This window comes from Cervus canadensis, chromosome 21, assembly GCF_019320065.1.
Source record: "Cervus canadensis isolate Bull #8, Minnesota chromosome 21, ASM1932006v1, whole genome shotgun sequence".
NCBI lineage: Eukaryota > Metazoa > Chordata > Mammalia > Artiodactyla > Cervidae > Cervus > Cervus canadensis.
In genome coordinates, this window is record NC_057406.1 from 8,301,444 (window position 1) to 8,327,186 (window position 25,743).

The 25,743-nt window shown below is 42.0% G+C and overlaps 1 protein-coding gene across 7 annotated transcripts in view; it reads right to left on the reverse strand.

Moving 5' to 3' along the window:
* TNRC6B (trinucleotide repeat containing adaptor 6B) overlaps window positions 1-25,743 on the reverse strand; it is a 254,595-nt gene that overhangs the window by 169,488 nt on the left and 59,364 nt on the right. For 4 of the 7 annotated variants that reach the window (XM_043440500.1, XM_043440504.1, XM_043440496.1 and 1 more), the window contains exons 2-3: window positions 16,493-16,566; window positions 10,565-10,655 (exon numbers count right to left, since the gene is read on the reverse strand). The exons of 1 other annotated variant lie outside the window; for it this stretch is intronic. In XM_043440500.1, coding sequence (XP_043296435.1) covers window positions 10,565-10,609 — 45 coding nt within the window. In that variant the 5' untranslated portion in view covers window positions 10,610-10,655; window positions 16,493-16,566. The remainder of the gene's footprint in view (window positions 1-10,564; window positions 10,656-16,492; window positions 16,567-25,743) is intronic. 2 more of the 7 variants (XM_043440505.1, XM_043440501.1) reach the window with 2 other exon arrangements.

A 25,743-nucleotide genomic window follows, 5' to 3' on the forward strand; every position in this document is an offset into this window, starting at 1 on the left:
GTTGTTCACTATAGGAGTAAAGCATTCAGTCTTTCAACATTGAGCTCAATGTCAACTGTTGAATTTTCATAAAAGTCCTCTATCAAGTTGAATAGTTTCTTTCTATTATTTTGCTGAGAGTTTTCATCAGGAATAGATGTGATGTCTGTCAAATGCTTTGTCTGCATCTCTTGATCATATGATTTTTCTTTTTCACTTTGTTAATATGGTGGATTACATTGATTTTTGAATGTTAAACCAACCCTACCATCCTGGGTAAACCCTACTTGTTCACATATGATCCTTTTACAGATCATTAGATTCAATATGCTAAAATTAGGCTTAGAATTTTTGCATTTATGTTCATGAGAGATATTGATCTGTAGTTTTCTTTTCTTGCAATGTTTTTGCCTAGTTTTGTTATCAGAGCAATGCTGGCCTCACAGAATGAGTTGAGAAGTACAGCTGACCGTTGAACAACACGGGCTGCAACGGTGCGAGTCTACTCACATGTGAATCTTTTTTTTAATAGTAAATACTGCACTCTCATACAACCTCCAGGCGGTTGAATCAGAGGGTGTGGAAGAACCCCAGATATGAGAACCAAGTATAGGGACAGCTGACTGTAAGTTATATTTGAGTTTTCGACTGCCCAGAGGGTCAGTGACCCTAATCCCTGCATTATTCAAGGGTCAACTGTATTCTCTTTGCTTCAAGTGAAGTTATACTAATTCACATATAGGAACCTTATAACAGCATTCTACCATTTTCCCTCTTTAGGTCTTTATGCCACTCTTATTGTACAATTCACAGATACAAATGTTATAAACCCACAGTGCATCTGTATTACTGTTGTTCAATCAATCCTCTTTTAAAGAGATCTGAGTAACAGGAAAAAAAAGTCTGACATATTTAACCTGTGTAGTTTTCATTTTCTGAGCTCTTCATTCCTTTGTGTAGATTAATACTTCCACCTGGCATCATTTTCTTTCTTCCCTTAACATTACTTATAGTAAGATAAGATACAGATAAATTATTTCAGTTTTTCTATTAGTATGTCTGAAACAGTGTTTATTTAGCCTTCAATTTTGACAGAAATTTTCACTGGTTATAGAATTCAAGGCTAACATTTCTCTCTCGGTGCTTTCAAGATGGTGCTCCACTGTCTTCTTGCTTGCATTACTTCCAATGAGAAACCCTTTGGAAAAAAAAGAAAAAGAAACCCTTTGTTCCTCTGTTAGTAGTGTGTCTTCTTTCCTCTGGTTTTAAGGTTTTCTTGACCACTGGCTTTGAGTAATTTGTTTAAGGATGGGCTTTGATGCGGTTTTCTTCATTTCTTGTGCTTTAAGCACACTGAGCTTTTCGGATTTATGGGTCTACAATTTTTATCAAATTTGGAAAATTTGAGGCCATTATTTCTTAGCTATTTTTTTTTCTGCCCCACCTTGACTTCTTTGGGCTTCCCTGGTGGCTCAGACTGTAAAGAATCCACCTGCAATGTGGGAGACCTGGGTTCGATCCCTGGGTTGCTAAGATCCCCTGGAGGAGGTCATGGCAACCAACTCCAGTATTCTTGCCTGGAGAATCCCATGGACAGAGAGAGGAGCCTGGTGGGCTACAGTCCATGGGGTCACAAAGAGTTGGACATGACTGAGCAGCTAAGCACAGAACAGCATGTGCCTTCTTTAGAGACTCCAATTACAGGGACATTAGGGTGACTGAAGTTGTCCATAACACACTGACACTCTTTTCACTTTTTGGATTTTTGCTCTTTTTCTCTTGGTGTTTCATGGTGGATCATTTCTACTGTTAATTCTTTTTATTTTTAATGCCACGTTTTGTTTTATTAGAATATAATTGATTTACAATGGTGTGTTAGTGTCTGCTCTACAGCAAAATGAATCAGTTATACATATATCCACTATTTTTTGGATTCCTTCTCCATATAGGTCATTACAGAGTGCTGAGTAGAAGAGGTCCCTGTGCTCTACGGCAGGCCCTTATCAGTTACCTGTTTCACAGTAGGGTGTATATGTCAGTCCCAATCTCCCAGTTTACCCCTCCCTCCCTTTCCCCTTGCTGATCGTAAGATTATTTTATACATCTGTGACTCTATTTCTATTTTGTAAATAGCTTCATTTGTACCATTTTTTAGATTCCACTTACAAGCAATATCATACAATATATTGTCCTTTCTCCTCCTGACTTACTTCACTCAGTATGATAATTTCTAGGTCCATCCATGTTGCTACAAATGGCATTATTTTGTTCTTTTTTATGACTTGAGTGATATTCCATTGCATATGTGTACCACATCTTCTTTATCCATTCCTCTGTCAATGGATATTTAGGTTGCTTTCATGTTCTAGCTATTGTAAATAATGCTGCAGTGAACATTGGAGGGCATGTGTCTTTTCAAATTATGGTTTTCTTCAGGTAAATGCTCAGGAGTGGGACTGCTGGATTATATGGCAGCTCTGCTTTTAGTTTTCTTGAGGAACCTTCATACTGTTCTCCATGGTGGTTGTGCCAATTTACATTCCCAAAATTAACTAATCTTTTATTCTATAGTTTCTAATCTGCCACAATTCCATCCAGTATATTTTTCATCTCAAACATTATAGTTTTCAATTCTAGAAATTTGATTTGGGACTTTTAAAAATATATATTTTCCATGTCTCTGCTTGACCTTTTGAACATCTGAAACACAGTTATAATAAGTGTTTTAATATCCTTGTCTGCTAATTCTAACATCTTGGTCAACTATGATTTGGTTTCAATTGATTTTCCTCTTTACTATGTTTGTATTTTCTGGTTTTTACATGCCTGAAAAATTTCTGCTTTGAATAACAGACACAGAATTTTTGCTGGATCCTGAATACTTTTGAATTCCTATAAATATTTTTGAGCGTCATTCTGAGATGCAGCTAAATTACTTTGAAATAGTTTTGTTCCTTTCATGTTCTGCGTTTAGGATTGTGAAGTCAGACTTCATAATTAGGTAGGGCTAATTATTCCCTACTCCTGAGGTGAGAACTCTGCTAGTACTACTGCTGAGTATGCTGATAATGATCCATGAATTATGAAGGTTTCTAGTCCACAGAACCAGGCACCATTACAGACAGTGTTTGAGTGCTAGACACTGTTACTTCCAATCCTCCGGGGTAGGTACCCCTTCCTGCCTCAGCCTTGACCAGTCACGTACATATGCCAAAAAGCACTCTGCTGAATACTTAGGGGAACCCTCCACAAATCTCCAGACTTCTCTCTCTTAGCAGCTCTCTCCTCTCCAATACTCTGTCCTACAAACTTCGGCTGCCTCAGTCTCCCCAGACTCTCAGCAGCGTTTCCTCAACTGAGAGGGTCCACTGGGCTTCGCCTGCCTCCCCATTCCCTGAACTGTGGCCTGGAGGCTCTCTCAAGCCAGGACGCAGAGGTAGTCAGAGGACTCATCTTGTTTTCCATTTCTCACTGATCACTGTCCTTCACTATCTGATGTCCAGTGTCTTGAAAAACTGTTGTTTCAAACACATTTGCGTATTTGTAAAGTTGTTATTTCTAGTGGGAGGGTAAATCCTGTTTCTGATACTCCATCTTGCCTATCTTGCCTCTGAATTTCTTCTTGACTTACAAAGTTCTTCTCTCATACTGTTACATGAAAGCTTCCTCCACATCATTTAGGCATCAGCTCAAGTGCCACGTCTTTGAAGTGATGGATGAATCCTGACCACCCAGCTGGAAGCTCCCACACTCAGCCACTCTCTAGCATAATACATGTCAGTATCTGAAGGGATTACCTATTTATGTGTTTTGTTGTCTCCAAGAATACAAACTCCTTGAGGCAGACTTTGAATCTTATTCATCATAAACCATCATAAACCAATGTCTTATTCATCATAAACTTGCTGACTCTCTAATCTGCTAATCTCTGCTTTTCCTTCTTCTACTCTCTAAATGTTTATTTCTCCAGCTTCTGTCCTTGGACCTCTCTCTTCACATTCTTCACAGCAATCTCATCTAATCTCACAGTTGCAACTAGTATATTTTTAAAAATTAATCAATTTTATTTTTGGTTGCACTGGGTCTTTGTTGCTGGGCTTTCTCTGGTTGTGCAGAGCGGGGGCTACTCTCGAGTTGCAGTGCGTGGGCTTACTGCGATGGCTTCTCTTGTCGTGGAGCATGGGCTCTAGGCACGCGGGTTTCAGCAGCTGCAGTACACAGGCTCCGCAGTTATGGCTCTTGGGCCCTCGAGCACAAAGGCTTCAGCAGTTGCAGCACTCGGGCTCAGCAGCTGTAGCACATGGACTTAGTTGCACCACAATATGTGGAATCTTCCTCAACTACGGATCAAACCTGTGTCCCTTGCGTTGGCAGGTGGATTCCTATCCACTGTACCACCAGTAAAGTCCCTCAACTATTAAATTTGAGTGATTCCCAATCCTGTATTTCCAGTCCCCACATATCCTGCCTCCAGTCCTGTATTTTCACCTGGCTTACAGTTTGCCGGCCTCTCAAACTCTGTATGTTCAATACAGAATTACTCTCATTCCCTCCCAAAATTGTTTTCTTTCTTATGTTTCCTATTTGGCAAGGGCATCCCCATCCTCCCAGTCACTTTGCTTGAAACCCTGATATTACTCTAGGTTTCTCCTTTTCCTTTTCTCTCACATCAATTGCTAAATTCCATCCACTTTATAAATGTTACACCTTTCCAACCACCCACTCCATTCCAGGTACCGTAAGTGGTTTAAAAAGGAAATATATATATTTCTTGAAATAGAAAGCTGAGAAGGACAGCTAATATTCTGCATAAGAAAGAAGTGAAAGTGAAGTTGCTCAGTCGTGTCTGACTCTTTGTGACCCCATGGACTGTAGATTGCCAGTCTCCTCTGTCCATGGATTCTCCAGGCAAGAATACTGGAGTGGGTTGCCATTTCCTTCTCCAGGGGATCTTCCCAACCCAGGGATCGAACCCGGGTCTCCCGCATTGCAGGCAGACGCTTTATCCTCGGAGCCACCAGGGAAGCCCCCAATATTCTGCATAACAGAATCAATATTCAAAATGAGCTTAGCCAACTAAAGAGAAGGACAGAAATTCCTAAATTGTTTTTTGTCCTTATTGAACATAATTTACTAACAGAAAAATATACAAACCTTAAGTGCAGACAGTGTAGAGATCAATGAATTTTAGTATTTACTTATTTATTTGGCTGTGCCGGGTCTTAGTTGTGGCACATGGGGTCTTTGATCTTCACTGTGGCATGTGACATCTTTAGTTATGGCATGCAAGATCTTTAAATTGCAGCATGGAAACTCAGTTGTGGAATGTAGGATCTAGTTCCCTGACCAGGGATCGAAGCTGAGCCCCATGCATTGAGGGCACAGCGTCCTAGCCACTGGACCACCAGCAAAGTCCCAAGAGCCAACTTCTAGAAGCCATCCTCTGCTTTTTATCTTTCTAGCAGAGACACAGAGTCTTCTAAATGCAACAGACTGAAGTGTACACCTCCCAACTCTCAAGAATATATAATCCCATCTCTGAATTTAAACGTCTCTCAAAAAAAAAAAAAAGGGGGGGCCCATGGAAGATACTGCACGATTTCAGGGAACATTTCTTCGAAAGGAACATCAAAATTCTCCAAGAAGACGTCCTCTGTCAATCTTGTCCAACCATAAGGCATACCTAATTTCTGTCGGTACAATACGTACATGGGTATTTTTAAAAACTGCACTGACCCTTTCATTCACTTATTAGCTGTTCTTAGCACTTTCTCTACCAATGCCATTCCAAAACTGTCCTCCTTAAAAGGAAATCTAAACTCGTCATTTCAATCATGCATGCTAAACTCTTCAATTTAACAATGACTTCTATTTCAGAGGGAACATTAAGAAAAGCTGGACCCCACTTTCTTTCTTTCCTCCTCCAAATATCAGACACCACCAGACAAGAGTCAGAAGAGCAGGGTTCTGGCCTGAGCCCAGGCACCAGCACAGCAGCAGGGGCCAGCCTCACTGATCCCCAGGCTCCTTCAAACTCACAAGCCTGGTGAACCTCTTCCATAAACACACTTGGCTTTCCTCCACTCATTTCTTTGCTCTTTACACAAACATGACTGGGCCTCCTCCATTTAAAAAAATCTTTCACAGGACTTTCCTGGTGGTACAGTGGTTAAGAATTTGTCTTACAGTGAAGGAGATATGGTTCTATCCCTGGTCAGGCAACTAAGATCCCACAGGCTGTGGGGCAACTATACCCAGGGGCTCTGGAGTCCAAGTTCCACAACTAGAGAATCCGTGCACCACAATGAAAGATCCTGCATGATGCAACAAGGATCCTGCATGCTGCAACTAAGACCGACACAGCCAAATAAATAAATACAATTTTTTTTAAACTTAAAAAACATCTTTCACTTGAACTAATACCTCCTTCTGGTCAGGGAACTAGGTGGTTCAATGGTAAATAATCTGCCTGCAAATGCAGGAGATGTAGGATACTCAAGTTTGATCCTGAGTCAGAAAGATCCCCTGGAGCAGGAGATGGCAATCCACTCCAGTATTCTTGCTTGGAGAATCCCATGGACCAAGGAGACTGGTGGATTACAGTCCATGGGGTCATAAAGAGTTGGACATGACTGAGCACACAGCACACACACTACTCGGTGCTCTTCTCTCTTCATTTACTTCTAAATTTCACAACTGGATAGTAGACTATAACCACCACTCTTTATGTTTTTATCATTTCATTTCCTTTTAACCCATAAAACTGGTTTTTCATCCTCTTCCTCTTGAAGACCACTAATAAATTTCTTTTAAAAGCATTATTATGGAAAATGTCAAGCACAAAGTAAATACAAATGAATCCTTTGTATCCATCACCAAGCTTCAATAGCTGTGAACATTCTGTCATTCTTATTTCATCCATACTTCCATCCATTCTCCATCCCTATTCAATTATTATTATTTTACAGTTTTCACAGGTAAAGTGTGCCTGAAAAGTTGTACTTTTTATTTGAATTGCAAATTCTAGAAGTATAATTTTGACAAATGGATATACACCTGTGTAATCCACACTCCTTTCGGACACAGAACACCTCCACCTCTCCAGAAAATTTTGTGTACCTTTTCTTTAATTAATTCTTCAAAAAATAAATCCAGATACATTTTCTCAATTACCAACCTCCTTGGCTTCTCAGCAGCATCTGACAATACTGATTCTACCTTTTTTCCTGAAATGCATCTCTTGGTTTCTAGGAAGCAGAAGTATTTCAGGTCATCCTCACATCACGTCAGCTTTATCTCCAGTATACCTCCAGGCTGCCTTCCTCCACTTCAGTGCAGTATGCTAATCCACTTTGTTTCTCACCCAAGTGACTGACTAGGACTGTCTTCTTTCTCACTGGTCTTCTTGCTCCCACCCCTGCTTCAGTCCAATCCATTCTTCATATAGAAGCCAGAGTGATTTTTAAAAAATGAAATCATAGGGACTTTCCTGGTGGTCCAGTGGCCAAGCCTGCACACTCAATGCAGAGGGCCTGGGTTCGATCCCTGGTCAGGGAACGAGAGCCCTCCTGCTGCAACCAGGAGTTTACATGCTGAAATTACAGAGCCCACACATTCCAACTAAGACCTGGTACAGCCAAATAAATAATAAATATATATTTTTTAATGGAATCATATCACATTACTCCCGAACTTAACAGCCTTCAGTGGCTTCCCAGTTGATAGAAATTCTTCCCACATGACAGAATCCACATCCTATGCCAGGGCTGTCAAGTTCTTGCAAGGTTTTGGCCTCCCTCATGACTTCCTATCACCGCTCAGTGGCACGGGACTTCTGACAGTTCTTGGAAGAGGCCAAGGGCTTCTGAGATGGTTTCTTTTGTCTGGTATGCTGTTCTTCTAGCTCTTCACACAGTTGGCTCCCTCCGTCTTTACTGTTCAGCTGAAATGCCACACGTTCAGAGAAGACTTGCTTAACTAACCTAAGCTTGTCCTTCCAGTCACCCTATACTGCATTATTTTATGTTCTTCACAGTATTGATCATAATTCACAATCATTATCTTTATTTATGTTTGTTTCTCCCACTAAAATGTAACCACCTTGAGAGTAAGAACCATGTCTTTTTCTATTGTTGTGTATCTGCTAATAACATATGCTCAAGAATTATTTAAGAAAATGATTTAATTCAAAGTCATTGTTTTGTAGAAAAGTCCCCACTTTTTCTCAACACCATTTACCTTTCCTAACTTATTTCTATTAACAGAAAACCACAAATTATGTTACCATAGCACTATAATAAATTCCTGCATTAACATCAAATCATTACAAATACTATAAGATTTTTAAACAAAGAGAAGCATAAGAAAAAAGTCATAAAATGTAATGTAAATGAAGACTGATGAAAACAAAGTTATAATTTAATTTTAATAACAGAAGCATCTACTTATTGCAGGTAGAGAAAGAATATTCTTTTTTTTAAAAAAAATGTTATTTATGTGTCTGTGCCAGGTCTTAGCTGTGACACACAGGATCTTTAGCTGCGGCATGAGAACTCTTAGTTGCAGCATGTGGGATCTAGTTCCCTGACCAGGGATTGAACCTCAGCCCCCTGCATTGGGAGTGTGCAGTCTTAGCCACTGGGCCACTAAGGAAGTCCCCCCCAAAAGAGATTCTTTTACTCTTTAGCCTAATTGATTCTGAACTGATAAAATATTCAATAATTGAAAAATCAAGAAATGCAGTCCTCCTTCCTCCCCCAGAAAGAAGGTGGAAACTGAGTCTCTGGTACAACTAAGCATTCTATGTCGATCTAGTTATATGCTTGCCAAGCAATCTTCCAATTTCAACCTAGCTTTCCAGGAAGAGAATGTACTTAGTCAGAGGATCCAAGAACCCAGTCTTCGTTAACACTGTGGTTTATTATAAACTAATTAATTAGGATCTTGGGGATGGGTCAGTATGTACTGTAGAAATCCTGGGGTCTGTGTATTTTTGGTGACCTGGGTGTACATGTCTTGCTTGGTGTGTGAGTGTTTGGGGGACATTCCTAGAGTGTGTGCATATCTCACTTATTCTGACTCTCCTTAAACCAGGTTTAGGATCTAGATGAAAGTGAACATGTTGGGAACTAGATGAAAGTCCTCAGTTGTGTCCGACTCTTTGCAACCCCATGGACCAGGCTCCTCTGGGGTTCTCCAGGCAAGAATACTGGAGTGGGTTGCCATTCCCTTCTTCAGGGGATCTTCCCAATGTCTCCTGCATTACAGGCAGATTCTTTTCCATCTGAACTACCAGGGATGCTGTGATCTAGATGAGTCTGATAAAAGTCTATTGGATTCTGCTTTGGCAGAAAGAAGGAAGGTATCTGGTGATATGGGGGGAAAAACAAACAAGGGGAGAGGATGACACCTGTCCTTCTACCTAACACATGGACTGTAATGAGGGGAGATTCAGAAAGAAGCTAAAGCGAATCTTTCACGAGGAGCTCTGGGGTTCAGGGCACAAACTGATGTAGCCATTAAGTAGTCATTCCTCATTCCGCTTCCCCCAACCAATCTCTGGCAACCACCAGCCTGTGTTCTATGTAATTATCTATTCTACATATTACATATAAGTGGAATCATATGTGACCTTTTGTGCCAGGCTTCTTCCAATTAGCATGATGTTTTGGAGTTTCCTGGTGACATCTGACCCCTCTTCACTTTTGCTCTGGTGAAAGAATTTGTTGTTGTTGTTCAGTTGCTCAGTGGCGTCTGACCCTTTGCCATCCCATGGATGTAGAGAAAGAATAAACCTTCCCAAGAGACTATAAGCAGCAGCGGCCACAGCAAAGGACATCTCTCTGGAGGGCTCAGGGCGGACAGCCCGACAGGTGTGGGGAACTGTCCAGGACACAGTGTGGGATACCCTCGGTGCTCCCAGCAAGGATTAGAAATGACTTTGACAGTAAAAAAATAAAAATAATAATAAAAAAAAAAAGAAATGACTTTGACAGGAGAAAAAGGGCCACGAAGGTGATCCTGAGGGTTCTATATGACCAAGAAGAGGAAAAGCCAAGGAGACTCAGGACATGAAGCCAGATATAGACAGGTATCAACACGAACATGACTACTTCTACACAGGGGACAATGAAGTATTCGTTTAAGCTTTAGCCTGAAAAACCAAACCAAACATAATTTTAAAATTTATAATTAAAGATGCCCCAAAATGATCAGTGATACCTCTGTGTAGCAGGAATAAGGGATAGGCTTTTTACTTTTCACCTTATACACTTCTGATTTGCTTTAATTTTTAAAATAAGTACATACAACTTGCATAATAACACCTTAAAAGGTAAGTGCTGGTAGTCTACAAGTGAATCATAGATTTTTCTCTGAGCTCAGTAAAATTTGTTTTAAATTTGTCACGGAGTGTAACAAAAGTGGATATTGAGAAGGAAAAAATCCTCCCAATCTTAGGTGAGGTTCTAATTTAAATCAATCAGATGTCTAAATTCACCTAAAACACAACACCCACTCTCCTCACTCACGGTCCCTGTTGTTTAATTTCTGCTTAGACCGTTTGCACCTTTAGTAATTCACTGACCTTGGAACTGCTTTCTTCCGATACTTCTCCCTCATTGGTCTGCATGGGAACAGACTCTGTGCAAAACTCTGCAGAAACACACAAATACTGCCTAGAAGAGGTAAGAAGAGAGGGGGGAAAAAAAACACATAAGGAATTCAGTGTGCATATTTGCTTTCTCGGATTACATTGAAATTCTGTCACCACGACTAAAAATAGTGTGAAGCGATGACCTTGAGTAATGTTTGTGTGCACATGCACGTGTGTGTGTGTGTGTGTGTGTGTGTGTGTGTGTGTGTGTAGCATACATACACACATATCCCAGGGAGAGAGGCAGGGAGAGAGTTTTCCCCACCTTATGGGAGCATAATTAGAAAAGGCTGAAGACACTGGAGTAGTAAACAGTTCTAGATTTCTTTCCTCTTTTTATTTGACTTTTGGCAGAGGTTAAGAGTAAAAATCTTTAGCACTTCATACAGTACAAACACTAACCTGTTGGAAAAGTGGCCCACCTAAGAAATAGGGGACAAGTTGTTATGCTGTAGGAGGGCATCTGTCTAACTATCAGGCTAGGCTATTGCAAGTGGCTGGGTTTCTTAGGTTTATAATTTATGCTCAGTATTGATGGTATTTTATAACCGGTATGCTCTAATGGTTGATCCTACCTTTCTATTTTAAGAAAATCTGCTTAATAAACTAAATTTCAGTTTATTTATTTTTATATGATAACAGGCCTACAGGGAAAGACAATAAAAAGTAGCAAGTTTTCTTCTAAGAATAAAATGAGTCAAATAAAAGTATATTAAAATTTTATGAATTAAAAATGAACCCAAAAGAAACTACTAAAAGTTTATACAACCTTCAGATTAATTCATTAAATATGTAATTATTAAGGAATAGGAACCACAAAGAAAGCTGAATGCTGGAGAACTGATGCTTTTGAACTATGCTATTGGAGAAGACTCTTGACAGTCCCTTGGACTGCCGGAAATCAAACCAGTCAATTCTAAAGGAAATCAACCCTGAATATTCACTGGAAAGGACTGATGCTGAAGCTGAAGCTCCAATACTTTGGCCACCTGATGCAAAGAACTGACTTACTGAAAAAGACCCTGATGCTGGGAAAGACTGAAGGCAGGAGAAGGGGACAAGAGGATGAGATGGTTGGATGGCATCACCAACTCGATGGACATGAGTTTGAGCAAGTCTGGGAGTTGGTGATGGACAGGGAAGCCTGGCATGCTGCAGTCCATGGTGTTTGCAAAGATTTGGACATGACTGAGTGACTGAATTGAAGTACTCAAACAGACACAAATCTCCATTATAACACAGGTATGAATATTTTTTTCAAATTCTTCAAAGGGCTCAAAGCTACAAAATATGAAAGCTAAAATGATGCTTGACAGTGTACCTTTTTGGCATCAGAGAAATCTTTACAAATACAGCAGATAGGAGACATGCCAATCTGGTTCTGGCACAGGCTTCTCAATAACCATTCACAAGGTTTGAGACCAAAAGATATTTCTGAGAATCTGTTTCTTCACCTGGTGGGTGGGAAAGGATATCAAAACACCCACTGTGCTCATCTAATAAGGTCTGTTGGGAACCAGTGTGTATATATATATATAACGTAAAATGTGAAATTGGTACAGTGGAAGTCCCTTGACCACCCCCACCCCATTCACTCACTCCACATGAACCAACACTGTCCATTCCCTCTGTAAAACACACAGAAAGTTAATCCAGGCTTTCTCTAGGTGGTTTTGTACCTCACAACTATTTGTGACAGTTGTGCCAAAGCAGAATTACTCTTTCTATGAAGACTAAATTGACAGCCCCGGAAAAACTCGATAACATAACTAGAAAGATGTGGTATACAAACTGCTTCACAAATGTCTTTTAAGTTCCCATTCTACTTTACTGGAACAGAGATTGTATTTCATAGATGATACATTACAGCCACAGCAGACCAGGAAAGGCATCCCCATTATCTCTGTGCCATTTCCATTTGAACGAGCTTCCCTCTCCAGAGGTTTCATGCTTGGCCCCTCTCCATCCACATACTCCACTCCAGTGGAGGGACAGGATCTTATATGAATGGAGAGATCAGAAGGAGCTATGTGAGCTCGGCCCTCCTGTCTCTTCCCTTTTGAAGCCGCCTGTCCCTCAGGAGCACACACCGTGCTCCGCTCTCAGACCCATCAGTACAGGTCCCTCACGGCTACCTGTGACAGGTAAGACTGTTGAATTCTGAGCTTTACTGTTAAGACTCTGTTTCCTCCCATAGATGTAAGCTGCATTCTCCAATACAGCTGTTTTTTAAAAAATTATTTATTTATGGCTGTGCGGGGTCTTCACTGCTGCGTGGGCTTTCTCTAGTTGTAGAGAGTGGTGGCAACTCTAATTGCAGTGCAAAGGCTTCTCATCGCAGTGGCTTCTTTTGCTGCAAAACACAGGCTCAAGGGCACTCGGGCTTCAGTATCTGGGGCCTGTGGGCTCAGCGGTTGTGATTCTCAGGCTTAGCTGCTCCGCAGCACATGGCATCTTGCCGGACCAGGGACTGATTCAGTGTCCCTTGCATTAAAAGGCAGATTCTTAACCACTGGACCACCAGGGAAGCACTCCAACACAGCTTTATCAGTGTAAAGATGATCTTTTGGTCTCCCAAATCCCCTCTTCTTTTATTTCTCAATTGGTAGAGAACTCAGTCAAGAGAAAAAATACTACTTATTAGGTCTCTCAAAGACTTAAATCTGGGGCATAAGACTAGTGTCTTGATTAACAGACATGCAAAATTTGGGGCAAAAGATATATGTCAAACTTCTGAGGCTTCTGTTGGGGCCAGGACTTTGGGCCTTGGTTCTTTTGTGAGGTGGCAAAGTTCTCTGACCTTATGTTTACATTAGGCCACATGAGTTTTTACAGTTATATACTAGCTTTAACTATTGAGGCCAAATTTGAAGTTTATAAAGCATAGGCCACCCTGCATTTTGACCTTAGTGCAACTCTGTCTTCAGGTGTGTGGCTGTTTCTATAAAGACAAGGTTGCAGGCACTGGGCATAGAAGATTGAGCCAAGGCTTGGGGGCTTTGCTGGCCTCACTGAAGCAACAAGCCACGGTTGGCAGCGGCAGTGATGGTGGAGTGCTGAAAGCTCCCCTAATGTCAGCTGTGCAAGTGGCCCCAGCACACAACGGCCACTCTGGCCTAGCAAGCAAATGCCAGCCGTGCTGGCCTCAGCAAAGGCAAGAGGGCATTAGCAGGCTTGGGTGGCCCCAGAGTAGAGAAGGGTGCTGCCTGACCTTGAATTATGCAGGCACAGCTTTTCCTAAGCAGACATAGCTAAGGCAAGGATGAGGCTTTAGGGAAAAGAGACGTTCTTCCTGCAGGCCTTGTAGATATCTAGTGAGTGCAACAGTTATTTGCTGTGTATAAGCTACAAGGCAGCTGAATTTCAAACAGCACAAGCACTATCAAACCAGTAAAGTTCTATGTTTAAATTATTTTCGCTAAGTCTATATAGGCAATTCAAAGGGGGAAGGGAAATTGAGAGGTTTCTCACTAAATCTCAGTTGATGTCCTTTATTTAATTTGCCCTCTTTGGCGGGGGGGTTGATTTTTTACTATCTTTAATGTTTTTTAATGAATTTTTGAGAAAGTTTCGATGCCATTCTTATTTGAAGGGATGGCTCATACCTGTGCCTCAGGGTCTAAGTCAGTTTTCCTGCCCTTTTGATGAAAAGACAGGTGAATAAAGTAGGTGACTGATAGTCTTTACCTGGTGCATTGCGGGCCTCAGCAGATGTTAGTGAGCAAACATGAGGAATGTCCTGCAGGCTCTGTGCTGGGTCTTCTCTAAAAGTTGACCAACATGTTAATATCTCAAAGCCCTCCAAGATCCAGACCTCACCGGTCTTTCCAGCATCATCGGCCTAGCCACAGTGAACTACTTGTGCTCAGGGCTCAGTCATGTCTGACTCTTTGCTACCCCAGGGCTGTAGCCTACCAGACTCCTCTGTCCGTGGAATTTCGCAGGCAAGAATACTTGAGTGGGTTGCCATTTCCTTCTCCAACAGTGAACTACTTACAGCTTCCCAAATATGCCAGATTATTTCTGGTTTCCAGGCTTTTGTTCTATCATTCCCTCTGCCTTTCCCTTCCCTGCTCCTCATTCAAGATTCAGCATTTATAAAGTAATTTCTGTCCCATCTCTAGGCAGAACTGATGACTCCTTTCCCAGTATCTGCAAGGGATCTTGTGAGAAACTTATTAGTGGATCTGTAACACTGCATTGGATTTATTTTCTTACATTGATGCCTCACCTATTAGATTATCAATGCTTTGATACCAGACACTATTTTTCAATCTCTGCATTCCCAGATTACTTAAAACTGTGCACCTGGCATTTAATAAGTATCCAATGTAAGGATGACTGAATTAACCAACTAAAGTCTTTTTTACTTAAATTGCAGTTCACCGGGTCCCCATCACATGCCAGATGGTGCTGGACTAGTACAGGAGAATGAGCTTTGGTTTTGAAGGAGCGGAACAATTACTCTTTGTCATTTCTTAGCTGTGTAATCTGGAGCAAGTTACTTAACATTATAATCTTCATTATTTTCATCTATAAAACTGATCAGGAGGAGGTATTACTCCTGCAAGGTGTCCAGGAGCAGCAAACAGGCCCTACAAAAATAGTTCCTTGCCAAGAAGTCTCAGAGGGTTTACACACCAGCAAAGGAGACAGAAAAAAAAATAACTCTTAAGATAAAATAATGTTGTTTTATTGCTGTATCAACAACAGGTGCCCCTGGAACACAGATAAAAAAGAAATTTTGCCAGAAGAGCCTGGGATGAGGGGACAAGAGGAAAGATATAAGCAGGAAAAGTAAATAGTGGCATTCTTCTCTGCTCTTCCAAAATCTAAGCAAAGAAAAAAGCACCCATCAAGGCACCAAGTTGTGAAAAATAACTTCACATCTGGGGAACAGAACACAGTCCGGTTTACAGATAGCAGTGCTCAGCCACGCAGTCGCGGCTGACTCTCTGTGGCTCCATGGGCTGTAGCATGCCAGGCTCCTCTGCCCATGGAATTTTCCAGGCAAGAATACTGGAGTGGGTGCCATTTTCCTACGCCAGGGGATCTTCCCGGCCCAGGGATTGAACCCAGGCATCTATTGTGTCTCCTGCAGTGGCAGGTGGATTCCTTACCGCTATTGCCACCTGGGAAGCCCTTACAGATAGTGTACTGTAGTGTTAGTAGCTCTTCTTGTCCAACTATTTGTGACCCATAGACTGCACATGGAATTTTCCAGGCAAGAATACTGGAGTGCGTTGCCATTCCCTTCTCCAGGGGATCTTCCCAACCCAGGGTCAAACCTGTGTCTCTAACACTGCAGGCAGATTCTTTACCATCTGAGCCATAGAAGCCTCTGAACCAGAGAAGCCTCTTACAGATAAGGGTTTACTAAAAAAGAAGCCAGAAATGTTGTTTGGAATTAGGTCTTGGAGGGGTTTGTAGGATGACATCTGCAGTGACTGGGAGCCATAAGAGCTGTTTAGGCAAAGGGGCAATGTGAGCAAATCTATGGCTAGACGCTGAGTCAGGCCGCGTGTGGACTACACACTGGAGCGGGGAGGCACCGGAGGCAGAGGAGCTAGGACACGTGCATGTAACACTGTGAAACTGCTACATCTAATAACAAGTCTAGTTCCATAAAAGGATGGGACACCAAATGTCAGTATCAAACTAAATACAGGTATTTTTAAAGGGACCTAGTGAAGTAGAAATGCAAAGGACTAGGGGTGATGGCCACTTTAAGTTCCCTTTCTGTAAGAACTCTGGAAAGAAGCATTAATATCTGAATGTACTTTTCTTTTCTTTTTTTTAACGTGAAGATGCTCTCATTTCATTGCCCGTATCTGGTGGATATCCATTTTTAAAACTTACCTTTGACAGTATCCTGGGGCAACACAAGCCCGTGAGGATGAGTCTAGACTACATTCAGTGCAAAAACCAAAACCCTGAAAAGAGAAGAAAATCCCAATGAGCCTCATGCTCACAGCAAGACACCTTGGTGAGCAGCAGTCATGTATAAACCCGGGCTTCTCTGCCTACCAGCTACTGACTCTTAGGCCAGTGGCCTAACGGCTCAAGCCTCAGCTTCCTCATTCAACACCGGGAATAACAACAGTGTCTTCCTCATAGGGTTCTCTCAAAGTTTAGATGAAATACTTGTAAAACACTTTTAGCACAGGGCAGGGCACCAGCCACATGCTGGATAAAGGTGAGTGGGTATTAAGAATGTGAACTGAAATACTTTCTGGAAAAAAAAATTACAACTGATATCAAACCTTTATTATTTATTTAACCTTATTTGTTCTACCAGAAAATTACCAAACTGCTTTTTTTTCTCCATTTGACATGAGGATGTCTCATCATCACTTTAGAACTAATGTATCCCAAACTGCACTCTTCATCTCCCACCCCCACCCTGTCCCACCCCAGACTCCATTCTCCAATCTCCACTGTCTCAGTCAAGGGTGTCATCCTCCACCCAGGTGCTGGGGTCAGAACATCTGATTCATCCTGGATTTCTCACCCCACCTCAATCCTCTTACAGTCAGTCAGCAAACCCTATCATTCCTGCTTTCAAAATATGTATCTTGGATCTACCCATAATTCTTCATTTTCATTGCTATCATCATTTCCTACTTGTGGAGGCCTCTTAGCTGGTTTTCTTGGGCCTACTCCCACTCCTTCCCGAGCCGGTTCTAATTAATTGCTGGAATGGCCTCTTCAGAATCAAAGCAAATGACAGCAAGCTGCTAATAAGTGCAGTGAAAATGTTATTTCATGAAGGAATGTTTTCTCTCTTTATATATATGTGAAGTATATATATATATATACACACACACATGAAATGACAGCCATGTATTATTAGACATTTAAAGATCCCAGGCCAGTTCTTTCATTTTACAATGGCAGAAACAAATGCCAGAAAGATACTCTGCTCAATGTGGGGACAAATGCAGCAGAAATTTATCTGTGATTAGCATCAACACTGCTGTCAGAAAGCCCATCGCTGTTTGGAAGTTGGCCATCTAGTTTCACAATCAAGTTAACATTTCTGTCCAAGAAAGCACATTCCACTTCCCATGGCTACGGATTATAAATTACAGCTTCAGTCCTACCTTAGGTCACAGCATTTGAGGTGGTGGTCTACTCAGTCTCAAAGGTATCTTACTGCCCTCTTATCTACCATCATCTCTACCTTAGCTTATTTTCAGTGCCTGAATAAATACATCTCAGATGGAATGGTACTATGATGAGTATTTGTTGTTGCTGCTGCTGCTACTACTGCTACGTCACTTCAGTCGTGTCCGACTGTGCAATCCCATAGAGGGCAGCCCACCAGGCTCCCCCATCCCTGCGATTCTCTAAGCAAGAATACTGGAGTGGGTTGCCATTTCCTTTTCCAATGCATGAAAGTGAAAAGTGAAAACGAAGTCGCTCAGTCGTGTCTGACTCTTGCGACCTCATGGACTGTAGCCCACCAGGCTCCTCTGTCCATGGGATTTCCCAGGCAAGGATACTGGAATGGGTTGCCATTTCCTCCTCTAGAGGATCTTCTTGACTCAGGGATCGAACCTGTATCTCCTGCATTGCAACAGATTCCTTATCTCTAAGCCATCTGGGAAGTCCTATGAGTATCAGTAACATTTTAATTATCAGCTTTACCCTCCTATTATACACACTGTTATCCCAACAATCTTCCTTTCTAAAAAGTCAATTTGACCTTTGGGTACATCACTGGCAAAATCTAGTCAGTAACTACCCATTATCGTCAGGGTAAAATTCAAAATCCCTCCAGTCCTGTCATCACTTCACATCCTGGTCACATGGTTGGCACAGGGCTGCCTTGCTCATGATAATGTGCACTTACGTCTCTGGGAGCCCGTTGCCTCATTCCCTTCTACTCCTCTTTTAAGATCTGCCTCAGGGTTAGCTCCTCATAGTTTTCTGTACCCTTCTTGGATGAAGTGTTCCTCCTCTGAGAAATACCATATAATATTGGTAATATCCATGGATCTCTTTTCTTCATGCAACAGAACTCCTTGACAACAAGGACTACCTACATCTTACATTACCTTTGAACTTGGTTTCAGATGGAGCTCAATAAACACAGACTGAACTGAATGTTGATGTGATCCTAATAACTCAGTACCGCAGTGTGGACGCATCCCCATTAAACGGCACCGGGGAAGGCTGAAGAAGCCAGCCACAGCTTCCAAGATGAGCCTGGCCCTCACAGAGGATGTAAACTCTGTGGTTATGTGTGACGCTCAGCACCTCAGAGAAAGACGGGATTCTTGAACATTTTCTCAACCACAGACTAGCAAGATAAAAGACTTAATTTTCAGTTCTCTATTGTGATTAGTTTCTGCCCAGGCTTAAACATCCTTCTCAGGGTAAACACTAAATTCTGTACCAACATCATATAGGGGCCCATTATTACATATCTTGCTAACAGACAAGCTTAAGACACAGTGGCCAGATCGGTCCTTTGCCTGTTTGGCAGTTGGTCCCAGACACTTGCTGGCGGTCAGTGACGGAAAAGGAGTTAAAGCAGAGGAGTTGCCAGCGGGGGAAACTGGGCAGTTTTCCAAGTACTCTGGAAACGAATTTTTACAGAACAGCTTCATTACTTTCTCTGCAGGGCCGTGAACCTCTGTATCAGATGCATTCCTATTCAAGGTAAACAGAAAATTTAACTCTAAAATCAACACTGAAAATTATCTAACTGAAGTTATCTACAGCACTGTTTTCCTTCTAAGGTATGAGTAATGGCAAATTCCTCCCAAACACCATCTGAAATGTTCAGAACCACCCTATAATCCTTCCGTCTGATCACATGTAGCCATGGCAGGAAACTACCTGAACTGCTCTAGTTTTCTCTATTCTCTCGCAGAGTCACCAAATTGGTCTTGAAATTCACACACAGTGGGGTGGGAAGGTTCAGTGGATCTTGGACTACATAAATTTCCAGGCCCTGCAAAACTTCAAGTAGGCTTAAAGAGTTTCTCCACAGCCAAGTACAGAACTAAACTCACCAGATGGAATTAGAACTGAATCCTTTACAAGGACTATGAAAAGAAGTACATATCCAATAAACTATATTTACTAATAATGCCTCTGATATGATGGAGTTTTAATTTTCAAACTTGATTGTTCGGCATGATTCTTCTAAATATAATTTAAATTCTCATTTCAAAAACTTCAAGCAATATACGTAAAGTCCTTGACCATTGCCCTCTCACCCTGCCCTGGTCCTCCCAGGACTCACCACTACTGTTATGTTTGATAATCAGCATAATTCTCAAGATTGCAGATTATTAAGAATACACTGTAAACTTTTGAGTCACAAATAACACTGAAAACCCAGACTGTCTACATTGTTGGCAACTGGCCTAATTTCAAACAAGATGTCTAGAAGAGCAGCAGATGTGGGGGTGGAGCAAAACACCAGCAATGAGGCCAGGGAGATTTTCCTGGGAGGCGAGCACAGACCAGGAGACTAAGGGCAGACAGGAGGGTACTATGAATCCAGCTCTATATGCGGGGCACACAGCCCAAGAGGGCAAAAAGAAACCTATTGAATTAAGTGACACCAATAATAAAGTCAGAGCCTAAGGGGCGCAGATAAAGGTAGTACTACCACAGGAAGATGGGTTTATTTAGCTACCAACACCCAGAGCTACAAGTGCTACTTGCAGTTTTAGGTCACTTCTATTTCAGTTCAACACTTTAGAAATTCTGTAAAAATGTTCAAGTCTGCCCATTCCTAAAATCACCCCCCTTTAACCCTAAAATCTCCTCCAGACTGTGTGCCCTTCCTCTCCTCTAGTCAAGCTCCATTTCCAGGGCATCTTCCCCACCGAGGGATCAAACCTGGGTCTCCTACATTGCAGGCGGATTATGTCCTGTCTGAGCCATTAGGGAATATCCCTTAAAATATATATATTTGGCTTCAAGAGGTCTTAGTTGTGGCTTGTAAGATCTTTAGTCATGACATGTAAGATCTTTAGTCATGACATGTGGGATCTAGTTTTCTGACCAGGGACCAAACCCAGGACCCCTGCTTTGGGAGCTCAGAGTCTTAGCCACTGGACCACCAGGGAAGTCCCAAGCTCTTTAAAAAGAAGTTTTATTTGTGGTCTCAGTGTCCTAATCTCTCATGGACTTAATCATCAACATTTGGTTTCTTTCCCTATCACTCCCTGTTGTCAAATACAATGGCTATCATTGAATTATTTGCTGTAACCTTTCTCTGGCTTCTAAAAATTAGAAGGATCTGAAACACCTGTCATTTGGAAGCCCCTTTCCATCTAGATGTTAAGAACATGAGATCCCATCACTAGGCCAGGGGCACTTTGCTTTAGTTCTTGGTCCTTGGCTGCGTCTGGGTCTCCCTGTCTCCCTAGGCTTGCAGCTAGTCCAAGGCCCTTGTCAATATTGTTGATTTTCAGATTCCCATCATGGGCAGGGGGTTGCTGGGTGAGGAGCAGCTGCTTGTGCATGGAGGATTGGAGAACAAACATCATGGTGAAGAAATTCAACTCAACTCCTGGCTTTAAGGATTTGAGCATCGTTCTGATGCTCAAACTGACATGGAACATATTTAGTCCCTTTATCCCACAGAAGGGGTTTCCCTGGTGGCTCAGACAGTAAAGAATCTGCCTGCAATGCAGCAGACCCAGGTTCAATCCCTGGGTCGGGAAGATCCCCTGGTGAAGGGCATGGCAACCCACTCCAGTATTCTTGCTTGGAGAATCCCATGGACAAAGGAGTCTGGCAGGTTACAGTCCATGGGATGGCAAAGAGTCGGACACAACTGAGCTACTGAACAACAACATATCTCAATGACTCCCAAATCTCTCTCTAGGGCTGACCTTTCTTACAACCTTCAAAGCCATCTATATAACTTCCTAATGTCAATAGACTTCTCTACCTCATGTTCCACAGGTCCCTAAAACACAATAAAATGAAACAAAATAATCCTCCCCTTAAAATAATCTGCCTCTCTTGGGAATACTAGCATTCCACTCAAAAATCTGGAACCATGACCTCCATCTTCCTCTCACCAAACTCTGTCAGCTCTGCTGCTGCTGCTAAGTCACCTCAGTCATGTCTGACTCTGTGCGACCCCATTGACGGCAGCCCACCAGGCTCCCCCGTCCCTGGGAATCTCCAGGCAAGAACACTGGAGTGGACTGCCATTTCCTTCTCCAATGCATGAAAGTGAAAAGTGAAAGTGAAGTCTCTCAGTCGTGTCCAACTCTTAGCAACCCCATGGACTGCAGCCCACCAGGCTCCTCCATCCGTGGGATTTTCCAGGCAAGAGTACTGGAGTGGGGTACCACTGCCTTCTCTGTCAGCTCTAATCCTCCAATATTTCAACAGGTACTTTCTTCCCTATTCCTGTCATTTCTGCCTTAGTTCTGGCACAGTTTCCACTGAATTATTCCACTTGTTCTTAAAACTGGTTTTCTCATCCTTAAGACCCACCCCACCCCCACTGCCATTAGAATTACCGTTATAAAGGGTAAAACCACAGGGCCTTTGCAATGCCTCTCATCCATCTTCAAGATGAAATCTAATTCCACTGCATGGTATACAAGGCCTGGGATCCATTCAGCTCTCAGCTTCATCTCACAAAACCACTCTGCTTTCAGTTTCTCTTAAGCACCACAGGGTTTCACGTGTCTGTGACTTTGTACACGTGTCAACTGGACTCCCTCTCTCACAGGGCAAATTTCAATTTTGATGACGCAAGAAAAGGGAAACCTTTCCTATGAAGTTTGTCTTGATTCTTCTCTTTTGCTACAGGCGCTCTGGATGGGTCCTTCCTCTGGGTTAGCAACTATACTCGGTATATATTTCCACTAGGCTTGTTTATGTTGTATAGACTACAAGGTTATAAGTTTTCTAAAGACAGGAAGGGCTAAGTCTTTTTATAACTGTATCACCATCATGTAAAACAGTGCCAGTGCAAAGGATATTCCAATAAACTCTCCTGAAACAAAAACATGCATTTGGAGAAGGAAGATATAAAATCAACTCAATATAATATTTTTTGTTTAATCAAATAAGGATGCTATTCATCGCTTATAACAGTACATCCAGGGCCACAGTACTGATTCCAATCATTCACTCAGTGAATGAGCCACCTGCCAGGTTTCATGTCTGTTCTAGAAATACCATGTTGAAGTCATGCTAGGCTCTCAGGGCACTGTGCTACCCACAGGAACCCACAGATTTCCACGGAGAAGCTGTGAAGAAACTCTGGGACTGAGAACAGGACCCTGGCATAAAGATGTTAAATTTTTTATTGTAACTTTTAAGTCAGGGAAGAGTTGCCTAATAAATAAACTGAAGCAGAGATGAAGAAAAAGGCATGTGCCTCACCTTCAACTACTAATCCAGTTTGGTCAAATGGAACTAATGCCCTGTGGCTTAGTCCAGGACAACTTGTCAATTCTTTAACACAAAGGGCTTCAGAAAGTAAAGCTACCCTCTGAGACCTACACAAACTGCTAGTCACATGAAGGTGGGGGCGGGATGGTGGGGAATAATGACTGCCAGCTCTAAGAAGAGCAGAGCAGCTACTGAACAGCAGATTCAACTCAACCAGCTTTCCTGAGGCTTACGAAACGCCCAGCACTATGCTCGCTGGTTTCAGAACAAGGGCCTCTGACTAGGTTTTATTGCAATCATTGGGCACAAAGAATTAAAGAGATTAGGGGGCTTCCCTGGCGGTCCAGTGGCTAAGACTCCGTGCTCCCAACACAGGGGACCAGGGTTCAATCCCTGATCAGAGAACTAGATCCCACATGCCATAAATAAGAGCTCACCTGCCACAAATAAAGAGCCCACATGTCACAACAAAGATGGAAGATTTGTCGTGCTTCAAATAAGACTCGTGCAGCCAAATAAATATTTAAGAAAAGGGAAATAATTAAACAGGCTAAGATGCTCAGCTTTTGCACCCAATATATTGATGATCTGTGATCAGAAAGTCTTTATTCTTTTTCCATGTTGTATATTAAATTTATGTAGTTTTAAAAAAATCAAATAGTTATTTCTATGAAGATTGTCTACAAAATTTCAAATGCATATTGGTTCTTCACTAAAACAGTAAGGGAAAATTTAATACTGATAGTGAAGATAATAATAATATGAAACTATTTATGCTGTGTTCAGCAATATACATCATGGACATCTCATTTAAGATATGATCCCTATCCTTAGAGCTTCCCTGGTGGCTGAGATGGTAAAGAATCTGCCGGCAGTGCAGGAGACCCAGGTTCAATCTCTAGGTTGGGAAGATCCCCTGGAGAAGGGAATGGCAACCCACTCCAGTATTCTTGCCTGGAGAATCCCAAGGACAGAGGAGCCTGGTGGGCTACAGTCCATGGGGTTGCAAAGAGTCGGACATGACTAAGCAACAAACACTTTCCCTATCCTTAGAGGTCTTACATTATTGGAAGGAGAAGAAAATCAGCACACCAAGCAGTTCACAAAACCTAAGCACTAAGCCGTGCGGCACAGAAGTTTTGAGGAGGCAGAGAAAATGGTGGGCTGGACAACCTGTGTAGCCTTCAGAGAGAAACTAAGATCCCAGATGGAACTGATGGGATCTAAAGCAGTGATTCTCAAACTTTTTCATCTCAGGGTCTCTTTACATTCCTAAAAATTATTAAGGATCCCCAAAAGCTTTCGTTTATGTGGCTTGTAGTTAACAATATTTACAGGTGGCTCAGAGGTAAAGAATCCGCCTGCCAATGCAGGAGACATGGGTTCAATCCCCGAGTCAGGAAGGATCCCCTAGAGAAGGATATGGCAACTCACTGCAGTATTCTTCTCTGGGAAATCCCATGGAAAGAGGAGCCTGGCAGGCCATGATCCGTGGGGTCACAAAACAGTTGGATACGACTTCACAATTGAACAACAACAAACACATTAAAAATGATAACTATGAAAAACTTAAAATATTCATTCATAAATATTTAAATGTATAAGTAATAAATGATTACCTTTTAACATTTTTAAATTAAAAATATTTTAAAGGCTAAAAATTTAGAGAACAGTGCCATGTTTTTACACTTTCGTTACCTTTGATATTTTGCAAGTATCAGACAAAAGCTATATCCTAATATCTGCTTTTGCATTCAATCTTTTGCAGTATTGCATTGCCATGTAGCCCCTGGAAAACTCCACTGTACAGTCAGGAATGAGTTTAAAAGGCATATAACATCTTAACATTATTAAAGAGTTGTGATTTCATGGACCCCCTGGAAGGATCTAGACCTGGGGGAGTGCGAGGGATCCATGGACCACACTTCGGGGGATCGTTAATTTTAAAAGAGAAGGAAAATGCTATATGCAAGGGCTGGGCAGGAGGGAAATATGTGGCTGGAGAGCCATAATTTCTAAGTACGCAATGCTTCCCTGTAAACTCTTGGCTACAACCAGGCTCACCTTCATCGTGAGCCTCAGAGACAGAAATGGCCAGGCAAGGTGGGTACCAGAAGCCTCCTCTATCCCCATGGTGGTCTGTGCCCACAGAGGAGTCTCTGAAGCCCCTGTAACATTCCCTGGAGGCCACGTCAGCCCTTGCTTGCTGGCACCTCCACTGAGCTCTCCTCCCAGAAGCTGTAAATGGCTCACAAGAAACTGCCTTGCCGGGGCTTCCCAAGGCTGTGTTTACTAACTGCAAAATCATCTCTTTGCTACAGTCTCAGATTCTTCAGACATTTCTTGATCTGGCTGTCTTAAAAAACACATTTAACATCAGCCACGTAGCCAGTTTTTCCTTGCCAATAATCATGGGAGTTTGCTATTCCGTTCTCGTGCATCTTGCGACTGTAAAAACAGTTCCCGGAGCATCATATGTCACGGATCTAGTTGCCACAAACTGAAAACATTTTCTTCATATTTTGTGGCACAAACTAAAAGCATGCTGGATGTGGTTTGCATACAGTCCATCTCTGGCCAAAAAAGAGGCTTAAATATATGGATAGATGGAGAAAGGGGGTGGCCATCACCATCATTAAACTGTTTGATCAATCAACGTTCAATAGTATATAACTATGGCAAAGTTCTAAATGAAAATGAAACATTCTAAAATTATTCTGCAA